The sequence below is a fragment of the Haliotis rubra genome, unplaced genomic scaffold (genome assembly GCF_003918875.1).
Source record: "Haliotis rubra isolate DU_JTF1 unplaced genomic scaffold, ASM391887v1 Scf258, whole genome shotgun sequence".
Lineage (NCBI taxonomy): Eukaryota > Metazoa > Mollusca > Gastropoda > Lepetellida > Haliotidae > Haliotis > Haliotis rubra.
Window position 1 is genome coordinate 552,323 of NW_025766647.1, and position 13,689 is coordinate 566,011.

Consider the following 13,689-nt stretch of genomic DNA (forward strand, 5'->3'; position numbering starts at 1 on the left):
AAGGTTGCAGTGGATAAGACCACTCTGTGAAGGCAGGCACAACTGCCATCTTGTAACATCTTTAGTGGCCAGGGGATGAAACCTTGTCCTGTGCAGTTCTTCCAACTGGCTCTGGGGGCGGTGGGGTAGCCTAGTGGTTAAAGCATCCGCTCGTCACACCACTCGTTCGAATCCCCACATAGGGACACCAGAAATGGGCTTCACACATTGTACCAGATGTTGCTGGAATATTGCTAAAAGCGGCGTAAAACTAAACTCAGTTAGTCCAACTTGGCCCGGGGAATACATTCATTGCATTCAAGGTCATGTCAGCTTGTATGCATGTTTAGGATGGGCAAAACGAGTCATAAAAGCATTCATCAATACTCCAGGCTTCAACACTTTCCAAGCATCTATATCTAAACTGAAATAATAAAAGTTCAAATCCATGTTGGTTGTCTTCATTGTTAATACAGAAGGTCGGTGTTCATGAACAATTTGAATATTGCATGCACAGTTGTCAAGGAGACCTTTCAGGTTGTCAGAAGTAGTAGACGTTTCCTTAGAGGACAGCACCAAGTATGACAGGACTCATTGGACATGTCAGTACCTGCAGCAAGCTCCACGGAGACGAGACCGGCAACCATGTTCAGTCGTCAGTTGACATCGTGTTAGAAAGTATTGTATACATCGCTGAGCTTTATGTAGTTTTACGTGACTTTAGCAATATGACTGACAACGAGGGACACCAGAACTGGACTTCACACATTGTACCCATGCGGGAAAACGTACCCGTATCTTCAGCGTGACGAGTGAACGCTTTTACCACTAGGCTACCCCGACCGCCCTGCTCTATGATGGAGTCCTGAGCCAATAACCATAAAGAATCTTATTTAGACAACTGTAATGTTAGGATCACTTTGGGAATGGACTTTGTGACCTTTCAACGAACCCTTTTCAATCTAAGTTTTTAAGACTTGAGTCACACTTTTAAGATGGTATAAGTTTGTGTATTTACAAATCTGCATTTATTGGCTGTGTATGAAGTTCAAAGTCATGTAGGTTACTTCGATACAGATGAAGTAATAATTGAGGTTCAAGGTTGGTAAGCTTTGATGAGTAGCAGTTTTTGTGAGCGCCTCGATTTGATTTTCACAGATCCATGTGGAGGAACGTATGTGAGATACTGTTGGCCAGTTTCCATTTCAACTTACTGTTTGCATCATCACAGATTTATACAACCTTTAAGTCGAGAACAGGGCTCCTGTATGCAAATATTGACGTTGTGACCGGTCAGTAAATGACGACAAACAAGTTTTTATTTTACTGTTTACTGCAAAACTGCATATTATCACAGATTGTCTAGTAATCCTGTACACCAGGTGTAATCAACACAACACACCATAGAGCAAGTCAAATATGGCTTAAAATGAAGGCAAACCTCAGTACATAAAGGGTGACATCAATACTGCCAACTAGTTTCATCATGCAAAGTAGCACTATAGCTCAAACCCTGTAGTAATCATGTCTGACAAGGGGTGCTAAGAAATATTTTTTGCTAGTATGTACAAAATACAATCTGCATTCTAAAAAGAGGCATCAAACCATTCATGTCCTTCAGAAATCCGAGGAGTTTGTCCCTTGGTCAACACGGAGTCGTGTTTCACCACCGCTCATTACTCACAGGAGCGTCAGGGAGCAGTAGAAATGGGCATAAAGAAAGTCTGAACTCTTGTGCTATATTTATTTTAGTACACTTTATAGGAAAAACATTATTTTTATCAGCTTTAAATGATAATGAATCATCCGAAACCAGATTGTGAACCTAGGTGGGAAAAGTTGAGACTATATATATTTACTTTGAAGTTGTATGTGAAATACCATGACTAAAACTGACAGTGTTTAGATAGTGGACAGTTTGAGAAACTTTAACACAACATAATGAGCTACAGAATGGCTGTCAATGCTGATGATGTGGTCTTTGGCTTATGGATGGAGCTGATCTACTTCATCAGTCTCGTTTTAAAATGAGCATAAATCATAAGCATAAAAAGAGTGCTTAGAGCATTCATTTAAAATTTGAAATAAATATGATAAAATACTGATCAACAGTAATAAATTATAAGAATAATTACAAATCAACGTCTATATACAACACAGACAATAGACAAACAACACAGATGCAAGATGCCGGCTGGATGGATAGACTCTAAAGAATAGCAATTGTTTGATTTGCTTTGTTTCCCTGGCTCATCCAAGTGTAACCATGAGCAAAGGACGTTCAACAAAATGGAACTCGGATCTCACATTTGTTCAGTCTGTAGTGAGAGGTGCCATGCCCATGATGAACTTTGGAGAAAGGTAAACATGGTTGTCACCAACTTCTTCAAAATATAGTTTGTCTACCAGAGAACCATGGCAACAAAAGGAACAATTCCTGAACTTTTCAGATAATTCAAATTCATAAAAGATCTTTGAGTTTTCAGAACTTGTAAATCAGTCAGGTTGGCACCTCTGCTGAAATGCTGACTGCGCAGAACAACGTGAAGACATGGAAGTGTGTGTGAGATTCTTTGTATATCTTCAAATTGAAGCTGCTTTGTTTGGTAGACACTGTGATGCCACTTGTGCGTTCTGTACCTGAGTCTGGAGGCAACCCTTGCTTTATCCAACCTGTTCTCTTCACATGCATTCATTGGAACCCTGCCACTCCAGGGGCCCATTTCACAAAGTGATTGTAGCGCTACGACTGTCGTAAGTCTATGTTAATGTATGGGAGTTACCTATGCGACGATCGCCTCAAGGAACGGGCCTGGTCATTAACTTGTCAGGACTACTTTCCTGATGAACAAAACCGTACAATCTTACAGGTAGCAGTACTCAGTAGGCAAGGTTCCTTGGCAAACAGGGTTTCAGTCACAGGTTTAAAACAGGCTATATGGTCCTGGGTGAACTGATAACACAACATGATAATACTTAACACTCAACGGTAAGAGTGAGTATTGTACAGACCTATCTATATGTTAACAGAAAAATGCTAAAACTTCTAAAGGGGAAAAATGTGATAATTAAAAAAATGATTATAATTATAGTATGGATGCTTATAAAGTCTATGTTATAAAAAGTATTCTACTATGTCTACTAAAGAATGTTTAATCATGTTTATCAAGTTTGAAGAAAAACGGTTTCTGATCTATAAGATGGCTCCTAGCTTGAACTTCACTTACACTTCTGCAGTTTCTATGTACAGAAAGACTACAGAAATGAGAACTAGATGGACATGAACATGACAACAATTCTGTTCCTCAACAATAAAACATGTACATCACGGTAATACTGCATTCATTAGATGTTGAAGAAACCTGACAGACTTCAACTCATATCACTGACATCTAGCAAACAGTTGCTATGTGGGTAGATGTATGCTCAGGTACAAATAGGGTAGATGGGTGGACTCCCTATCACCTAGGAGTGATGTTCATATTGTCTGCTGCAGCAGTGAGTTGCCTACTGTTTTCAACCACTGGTCACGTAGTCCAGCAACAGTGAGTTGCCTCCCTTGTTAAATACTGGCGACGTAGTCTGCTGCAACAACGAGTTGCTTCCCTTGTTAACCACTGGTTGCGTAGTCTGCTGCAAGAGTGAGTTGCCTGCCCTTGTTAACCACAGGTGATTTCTTCTGTTGCAACGGTCGCAACCACAGGTGATTTCTTCTGCTGCAGTTGCCTGCCCTTGTTAACCACAGGTGATTTCTTCTGCTGCAACAGTGAGTTGCCTGCCCTTGTTAACCACAGGTGATTTCTTCTGTTGCAACAGTGAGTTGCCTGCCCTTGTTAACCACAGGTGATTTCTTCTGCTGCAACAGTGAGTTGCCTGCCCTTGTTAACCACAGGTGATTTCTTCTGTTGCAACAGTGAGTTGCCTGCCCTTGTTAACCACAGGTGATTTCTTCTGTTGCAACAGTGAGTTGCCTGCCCTTGTTAACCACAGGTGATTTCTTCTGTTGCAGCAGCAGCTGGTGTCCATCAGAAGTTGACCCAGAATACGTCTGCACTGCCGGGGTGTTGACTAGTTGCTGGGGGGCCGAGGGAGGTGCGGGGAACAGCAGTAGAAGGGTCCTCAAACACAACATTTCAATGTTCATAACATTAACTGAATTCATAATATTTGCTTATCATCCAATTTCAAGTGAAATTCAATAGAAGATACTGAGCTGATATTTGCATGCATGACAAGGAGACATCTAACTTACCTCGATGCTTTTATGGACGATCAAGAAGATACAGTCAACTGTCTGCTGTATAACAGCGTGGACAGTGGACAGGACAGTCAGCATAATGTGTGAGGTTGGCCCAAAGTATCATTTACATCTTTGTTAAACCATGTTCCCTGCCAACCATCTTAATCACACCCACATCAAGTGGACTTTGACAGAGTAAAGGGGTAAACTGTGATGCCATAAAATCACTGCATTTCGGTACAAAAGACCGGTTTGTTGTCTAGGTCTCCCTTAGACTGTACCAGCATGAATACTGCCACTGCCTCACCACAGTACATGATTTGTGTCTGTGGTTGTTGTTTAACGCCACACTCAGCAACATTCCAGCTATGTGGCGAAGGTCTGTAAATAATCAAGTCTGGACCAGACAATCCAGTGATCAACAGCATGAGCATCGATCTACGCAATTGGGATATGACGACATGTGAACCAAGTTAGCGAGCCTCGCCATCTGCTGAAGACCCAATTCTAACCCAGATCTTCACGGATCTAACTAAGCCACTGTTTGCAGGGCGGGTTATACCTACCCACGGTCTTTTCATCGATGTGTGCTTGAAGTGTGGAAGTCGGAGCCAGCTGGAAGGGCCGTAGGTACTGATGATGTGTCTGTGAACAGAGAAATAGTGGTGTGTAGGTACTGATGATGTGTCTGTGAACACAGAAATAGTGGTGTGTAGGTACTGATGTCTGTGAACACAGAAATAGTGGTGTGTAGGTACTGATGTGTCTGTGAACACAGAAATAGTGGTGTGTAGGTGTTGATGATGTGTCTGTGAACACAGAAATAGTGGTGTGTAGGTACTGATGATGTGTCTGTGAACACAGAAATAGTGGTGTGTAGGTACTGATGATGTCTTCAAGTTACAATGTCTCAACACATTTTGGTGACAGATTAAATGAAGAAATGGGAAACATAAAAAAAGCACACTGAGCACAAAATGTCTCGGAAATAGTAAAAGTCAACATCAGGAACCAAGAGTTGGAGGCAAATGATAAACAACACGATTCATCTGAAACAATGGGAAGTGTTAGTCTGCTCTTAGCAGCTGGTTAGCCGGAGGTTCCAGTACTGCCACAGGGTGTGCCACGGAGTGTGGCAGTACTGTAACATAACACTCTTATACTCTCGCACATAGCTGTTGCTAGTCAATGCTTTACATTATGTCTTTATTATATACAGTTTACACTAGAAGCATATTGGGGTGAGATATACTATGTGGAGTAACATTGAACACGAGGAGCTGATGAAGGTAGAACTGGCAAAATAACCTATGGCATACAGTATACAGAAACACATACACTGTACCAACAGGATGCTATAGCTCACCTGGAAAAAATATCTGTCTATTAGATGGTCCATGTGTGTCTATCAGATGTACCATGTGTGTCTACCGATGTACCATGTGTGTCTACCGATGTACCATGTGTGTCTACCGGTGTACCATGTCTACCGATGTACCATGTGTCTACCGATGTACCATGTGTGCTTACCGATGTACCATGTGTGTTTACCGATGTACCATATATGTCTACCGATGTACCATGTGTCTACCGATGTACCATGTGTGTCTACCGATGTACCATATATGTCTACCGATGTACCATGTCTACCGATGTACCATGTGTCTACCGATGTACCATGTGTGTTTACCGATGTACCATGTGTGTTTACCGATGTACCATATATGTTTACCGATGTACCATGTGTGTCTACCGATGTACCAAGTGTGTCTACCAATGTACCATGAGTGTGTTTCCAATGTTGAAAGTCTATTGATTAGCTGTTGTTGATGCCTTGCAGTATTTTACAGTCAGAAATTGACCTAAACCGTGTCATCAGAACCATCACAGAACATTCATACTCTCAGCTCAAGATATACTATTTTGTGCTAATAGCCACCCTTTATTCCACCACATGATCATACTAGTCAAACGCCACATTTTTGTCAGGAATATCAAAGGTGTGAAACCAAGTTTCACCACATATAAAGGGTTACTAAAAGACGTATATGACATTTAGAAATATATTGCTAGAAACAATTTCAATATGAATTTATTTGAGAGAAAATGGATTATACTCCAAAATGTTCTGTGATTGTGACAATGAAATAGCTTATACCCAAGTGTATCTGCCCTTGCTCCAGTTTTACATGCTCTTTTTGCCCCTAGTGGAAACTGAAACAAAGTCACATGCCACTCCTTATATTATTATCATTACAAAACGTTGTCCACAGATTGTTTCATACAAAGTGTATCCATTGTTTCATACAAAGTGTATCCAAGTGAAGTGAATACAAAAATGTGAATAAATAAATAAATAAATGAATGTGTTGGTCGGATACAACTTCCACATATTATGATTTTTACGGTGAAAAAATGTTTATAAATTTGATGCCACCAACAGCTATTTTAAGCCCATAGTATGTACATAAATCAACACAACAAAGTGATTAGGTGCCTGACTCTGAGGGTGTGGGCTCGAATCCCGGATGGGCCTCAACCCAACAAAAGCACTAGAATCTGTACTTTACTAAGAAGTGTAATCCCAAATATAACATATGTTACATTTGACCACTTTCTAAATGGCATTGTGTATTCATAACAAAGTGATGTTGGTCACTGATGCTTTCATACCTAGTGAAACCCACAGCACAGCTTTGATCATCATGCCCCTGATGGCCTAACCTAGTCAGCATCTGTGTTGATCTGACCACCCCAGACTGTACACAGCGGGGACAACATGCCACACACTCACATGCCCCTTGAGTCAGCATCTGTGTTGATCTGACCACCCCAGACTGTAGACAGCGGGGACAACATGCCACACACTCACATGCCCCTTGAGTCAGCATCTGTGTTGATCTGACCACCCCAGACTGTAGACAGCGGGGACAACATGCCACACACTCACATGCCCCTTGAGTCAGCATCTGTGTTGATCTGACCACCCCAGACTGTAGACAGCGGGGACCACATGCCACACACTCACATGCCCCTTGAGTCAGCATCTGTGTTGATCTGACCACCCCAGACTGTAGACAGCGGGGACCACATGCCACACACTCACATGCCCCTTGAGTCAGCATCTGTGTTGATCTGACCACCCCAGACTGTAGACAGCGGAGACAACATGCCACACACTCACATGCCCCTTGAGTCAGCATCTGAATTGATCTGAGTCACCCCAGACTGTGAGACAACAGACAGCGGAGACAACATGCCACACACTCACATGCCCCCTTGAGTCAGCATCTGTGTTGATCTGACCACCCCAGACTGTAGACAGCGGAGACAACATGCCACACACTCACATGCCCCTGTGAGTCAGCATCTGTGTTGATCAGACTGTAGACAGCCCCTTGAGTCAGCATCAGTGTTGAGACAACATGCACTCACATGCCCCTTGAGTCAGCATCTGTGTTGATCTGACCACCCCAGACTGTACACAGCCCCATGCCAGTCAGCATCTGTGTTGATCTGACCACCCCAGACTGTAGACAGCGGAGACAACATGCCACACACTCACATGCCCCTTGAGTCAGCATCTGTGTTGATCTGACCACCCCAGACTGTAGACAGCGTAGACAACATGCCACACACTCACATGCCTTGAGTCAGCATTTGTGTTGATCATGACCCACCCCTTGAGTGCCACACACTCACATGCATGTATCTGTGTTGATCTGGAGACCCCCAGACTGTACACAGCCCCTTGACAGCGGAGACAACATGCCACACACTCACATGCCCCCTTGAGTCAGCATTTGTGTTGATCTGACCACCCCAGACTAGACAGTGGAGACAACATGCCACACACTCACATGGACCTGAGGCCAAGGTGAGCTTACACATCTGTTAAGAATTAAAATATCACACAGCAATAAAACACAAGGGGGAAAATATACCACAAAGAGACAAATCCATCCCACCAAACACTTTCCAAATACAATATAGATTAGATGACACCAGCACCCTGTACACACATGGCAGAGGCTTTAGTTGGGCCGGCATCTAGCTGGCGAATCATTGCCTTGTGCTGCTCCACTTTCATAGTTCCACTTCTACAAGTCAGTACACCTTTCTTCTAATTCCTACACCGTAATGTTCTTATGGAGTTCAATGCTGATACTGATCGACCAGATCAAAAGAGAAACAGATCCTAGTTCCAAAATTATTCACCAAATACAGTTGAGCACCGTTGTGTCGAACTCTGATAACATTATATCTCGGTTGTCTCGATATAACATATCGGTCCCGGCAGAATCCTTCATAATTTATCATTATTCAAGCTCTTCTAACGCGAAATGGATGTCTCGATATTACGGATATCTCGATATAATTTCATGGTCCCAACCAGCAAAATTACCCTTTTAACTCGATATTTACAAAGTAACTCAATATTCCCCTACCTTTCATGGGCAAGTATCCCTCTGAACTGAGGTTGTTTCCACACGTTTACACACGGTGCGACATGAATCAAAGGGATGTGGTAGTGTAAACTAATTAGGACTAATTGAGTTGAAGGTGCCACTTGTTTGTTATTTCATTAGGATTAATTAAGAAGGAATTAATTAGGAAGTACTCACTGTTACGACTAAACACTACTGATAACGGATTATAGTTTCGAATCAAAACATACAGAGCGTTTTGTGTAATCGCAGTTGAGAATGGCAGATGCATTCACAAGATTTGTGGAATCAAGAGATGGAGGGCGAGATGAGGTATCATTCAAGATGGACACTGTAACATGAGCTGTCTCGTGTGTGACTGCGATCCCTGAGAGTAAAAATGTATATACAAATATATATACATGAAATCTACTTTTTGTTTTGTTTTCTTTCATAGTGATATGTGAAGATATGCCCTGGTCGGATGTCTCAAAGTTCGGATAACTCGATTTTTTCTTGGTCCCATGAATATCGAGACAACAGTCCTCGACTGTATTTCAATTAAACATAGTAACAATGTCAAAACCGTAACCATTCACAAAACAGATATTCAGTAAAAATATTTGGTACACTTAAGCATGCATTTTTTGCGAGCTAGGGGTTTGAAAATGTCCATGGCACTAGATTCTGAAGGGCAGTGTGAAAACAAGCTCTGCAAGAACATCCCTGTAGGGTGGACGTCCAGCTAGGTATTACTGACCAATCAAAGCAAGACTATAATCGAGGAGCAGCACAAGGATGTACCAGCCACATCGGCCTGCATCACACAGCACACAACTGTATACCTACCATAGACAGGCTGACAATCCTGGCAAGCATACAGAAATATAAGAATCACAGTCAGTCCTGATGTAGCAGTATCTCACATGGATGGACGGAACTAATTACACTCACATATTTACATCTGTCAACCTTCCAAATTCTTGTTTTATAAGTTTGAATAGCTGCCACACTGAGGTAGCAACATGACAAATAGTGTCAGGGTTGATTTGGTTCCTCAGAAAACCTCAAAACCGAAGTGTACACATATAAATATACAAACAAAAAGATATGACAAGAAACAGCACAGTCTCGTGACTTCAGCTGTATGTAAATAGTAGGGGGGGTCTGTATTTGTTACCAAATGTACACACAATCTTAGCACATGGGACTGTGAGGAGTTCACTTCACACTTTGAATATTTGTACAAATACAGTGACTTGTTCCTTTGGAATTATTCAATACTATCAAGCTTACTGGGATCTAACAATAACTGACTACTGTCGTGCTGAAGGAGTCACTAGCAATACATGCGTCGTCTTGTAAACAACACGTGACATGCAGGCAGCTTGTTGAATATCAGTGATGATACATTAGCTGTCAGATGTGAATACATGAAGAGACTACCCTCGTCTAACATACATGATAGTCTGTGATACATTATAAACAAGAATAAGTTCATCCCTGAACAGGCATGTCAGATAATCTACAAAGTAAGCGCATGCATGTCAGATAATCTACAATGTAAGCGCATGCATGTCATGCATAATCTACAATGTAATCTACAAAGCATGCATGTCAGATAATCTACAAAGTGTGCATGCATGTACAAATCTACAAAGTGCGCATGCATGTCAGATAATCTACAAAGTAAGCGCATGCATGTCACATAATCTACAACAAAAGTGTAAATCTACAAAGTGCATGCATGTCAGATAATCTACAATGTAAGCACATGCATGTCAGATAATCTACAATGTAAGCACATGCATGTCAGATAATCTACAATGTAAGCACATGCATGTCAGATAATCTACAATGTAAGCACATGCATGTCAGATAATCTACAATGTAAGCACATGCATGTCAGATAATCTACAATGTAAGCACATGCATGTCAGATAATCTATAATGTAAGCACATGCACGTCAGATAATCTACAATGTAAGCACATGCATGTCAGATAATCTACAATTTATGTACAAGTATAAGCACGTCATAATCTACAATGTACGTGCATGCATGTCAGATAATCTATAATGTAAGCACATGCATGTCAGATAATCTATAATGTAAGCACATGCATGTCAGATAATCTAATGTAAGCACATGCAGTCAGATAATCTATAATGTAAGCACATGCATGTCAGATAATCTACAATCTGTACAAGTACAAGCACGTAATAATCTACAAATTGTCAGATAAGCTATAATGTAAGCACATAATCTACAATCTATGTACAAGTACAAGCATGCAAGATAAACTACAATGTACCGGGTACGTGCATGCATGTCACATATTGACATCCATTTCATCCATAATGCTCTTGTTAAAAGACAAGTTCAAATTAAAATAAATTAATACAAGTCTTCTACATTTGACATTTGATTGTGGCCAAATCACTCCTGATGCCCATATGCCACAAGAATACACTCCACTACTGCCCTCGGTCGCGTGATGCTAGCTGCTTCTGTCTTAGCTATGTCTGCTGGTAGGTACAAAGTATTTACATTTTCTTGTATAGGTGGTTTTCAAAATGCTTATAGTTAAATCTTTTGTGGGAATGAATCAATGTACATTATTTCAAGCAAATCATTTACAAAACACAAGTCAGGCCTATTCAGTACTTTACCTAAAAATCTCCTTTAATAAATGCAGTAGGTAACACATACGATAAAGGAATCGTTTTATCATTTGATATTCAAAGCTGAATATTTTAAGTGATTTGACGTTCAGTCCATGATGCGCTGTAACACCATATTGGCCACAGATACGTACCAACAGACATTCCTAAGATCATAACTGTTACAGGTTACAGAATCCAGTGAACTTTAACACAGTACAATCTCATGCTATGCACAAGTAGAAAAATGGCTGAATATGAAGCACATGCTACAAAGCAAAAGTCTATATACTGTCAGACAGTAGCACTAACCACAGACACATGTCACGTGACATGTGACCAACTCTCATACATGTCAATCAAATGTCTTTTGTGTTGTATATTATACAATTATAGACTGGTGATGAGGTCAATACCTGGTTTTATGGACCCGAGGACGAAGTCCGAGGTCAATATTGCTTTTCACAGGTTCATTAAGACAGGTATTGACCAAATTCACCAGTCCATAATTGTTTTATTATGTAATTACCAAAAAATAGCTTCTAAAAACCAAAACATGTCCATTTAGTCAAGAAAAGTAATTTTATTTTGCGCTACAAACCAATAATGCTATGTCAACAGTACTGTGGCATGTAAACAATAGAATGACGTCATAGCTTGATGTCAAAATCTATTTTTAGTAACTCAAGGCAATATGACTTTTGGTTGGACCTGGGTTGTAGTCAATATGCTTTTCTGTCAACAGTCACGTGACCGCCTCTAGACCAATCAGGTAGCCGGAAAAAATGCTTACATAATAAAGTGGTATATTCAACAGTGTGAACCAGGAAATTTAGTTATTGACCATTTCCTATACAATTAGGATATGTTGATATGGATCAACCTAATCAGAAGGCTGACCACCCAATCCAGTTTGTAGCCTGTCACAACAAGCATGGGTTGCCGAAAACTAACTCTTGCCCTGATCTCCAGGGTTTGCCAAGCATGTGCAGACAAGCAGACTAAGTAACAGGAAGGAGAAAGTCCTACCACATTTCTTGTAAACTTTCCTGAAAACACATGTTGGTAAAATGTTTATACTTAAATGATTTGGCTATATCATAATAATTCTACATTTTTATGATATGGAAATATATAATATCAAATGAAGAAACAATCAACAATTTGCTCATATACTACATGAATATCATGTGACAGCTTTTTTGAAAGAAGTCACAGCACAGGAGTCTGAAGTTGAAGTTGTGATTAAATGGAGTAAGTTGTTTGCCCACCACCAAACCCCATCTCTCTATACAACATGGCCTAACACTTTCACTCACATTGCCATCAGCAATTATCCAATCTCAGTAGTATTGGACTTTGCAATCACTATCCTGAGCATTACCTCCCAAGCCTGTGTTACACAATGTTTTGTGATGTATTTGTTAAGGACTGAGTTGAGGGAAAGAGTAATTTTGACTGCAACCCTCAGCACTGTTTACACTGTAATCTTTAGGATAGACATGTCTGCAAAAACATCCAAGGTTAATGAGAGTTGGTTCACACAATGTCGGTCAGTGAATCATGTCTGGGTGGAGGCCTAGATACTAGCAACCACACAACTAAAGCTGGGTACACAATATTAGCAGCCACACAATACAGCGGGTTACATGATACTAGCGACCACACAACTACCGCTGGTTACCTGGGTGACAGTTTCAGGGCGGCCCCCTCCAAGCCCCGGGCTGCTGCTGCTGCTACGTGTGACGTGTAGGGGACACTGTGATGTTCTGTGGGTCGACAACACAGGGTCACAAACACACATGCATACCACCTTCAGCTTGTAGCAGAAAGCATGCATACAGTGAGTTCTATTGTTAAATTGAACCTATTGCTAACTCAGGTATAGTCGCAAAAACATAATGTTCTCTTGCATTTGATATAATTACTTATCACCATGACAACTGTGTTGCCATGATCACCATGCTGAGTGGACAGCTGTACAGTGCTGTCTATAAAATATCACCATCATAGAGTAACACCCTGGTGCCTTCAGTGTATAACATACAAACACTGTGTAACACCTGGTGTCTTCAGTGTATAACATACAAACACCATGTAACAACCTGGTGCCTTCAGTGTATAACATACAAACACCATGTAACACCCTGGTGTCTTCAGTGTATAACATACAAACACCATGTAACACCCTGGTGTCTTCAGTGTATAACATACAAACACCATGTAACACCCTGGTGTCTTCAGTGTATAACATACAAACACCATATAACACCTGGTGTCTTCAGTGTATAACATACAAACACCATGTAACACCTGGTGTCTTCAGTGTATAACATACAAACACACACCCTGGTGTCTTCAGTGTATAACATACAAACAC

General features: G+C 41.0%; 1 protein-coding gene across 7 annotated transcripts in view; it reads right to left on the reverse strand.

Moving 5' to 3' along the window:
- Nucleotides 1-3,977: 3,977 nt before the first annotated feature.
- Nucleotides 3,978-13,689, reverse strand: part of LOC124279888 (cytosolic carboxypeptidase-like protein 5) — a 52,457-nt gene continuing 42,745 nt past the window's right edge. For 2 of the 7 annotated variants that reach the window (XM_046715767.1, XM_046715764.1), the window contains exons 16-18: nt 12,994-13,078; nt 4,786-4,864; nt 3,978-4,097 (exon numbers count right to left, since the gene is read on the reverse strand). In XM_046715767.1, coding sequence (XP_046571723.1) covers nt 4,005-4,097; nt 4,786-4,864; nt 12,994-13,078 — 257 coding nt within the window. In that variant the 3' untranslated portion in view covers nt 3,978-4,004. Of the gene's footprint in view, nt 4,098-4,785; nt 5,072-9,495; nt 9,515-12,338; nt 12,359-12,993; nt 13,079-13,689 lie in introns of all 7 variants that reach the window. The other 5 variants (XM_046715769.1, XM_046715768.1, XM_046715765.1 and 2 more) reach the window with 4 other exon arrangements.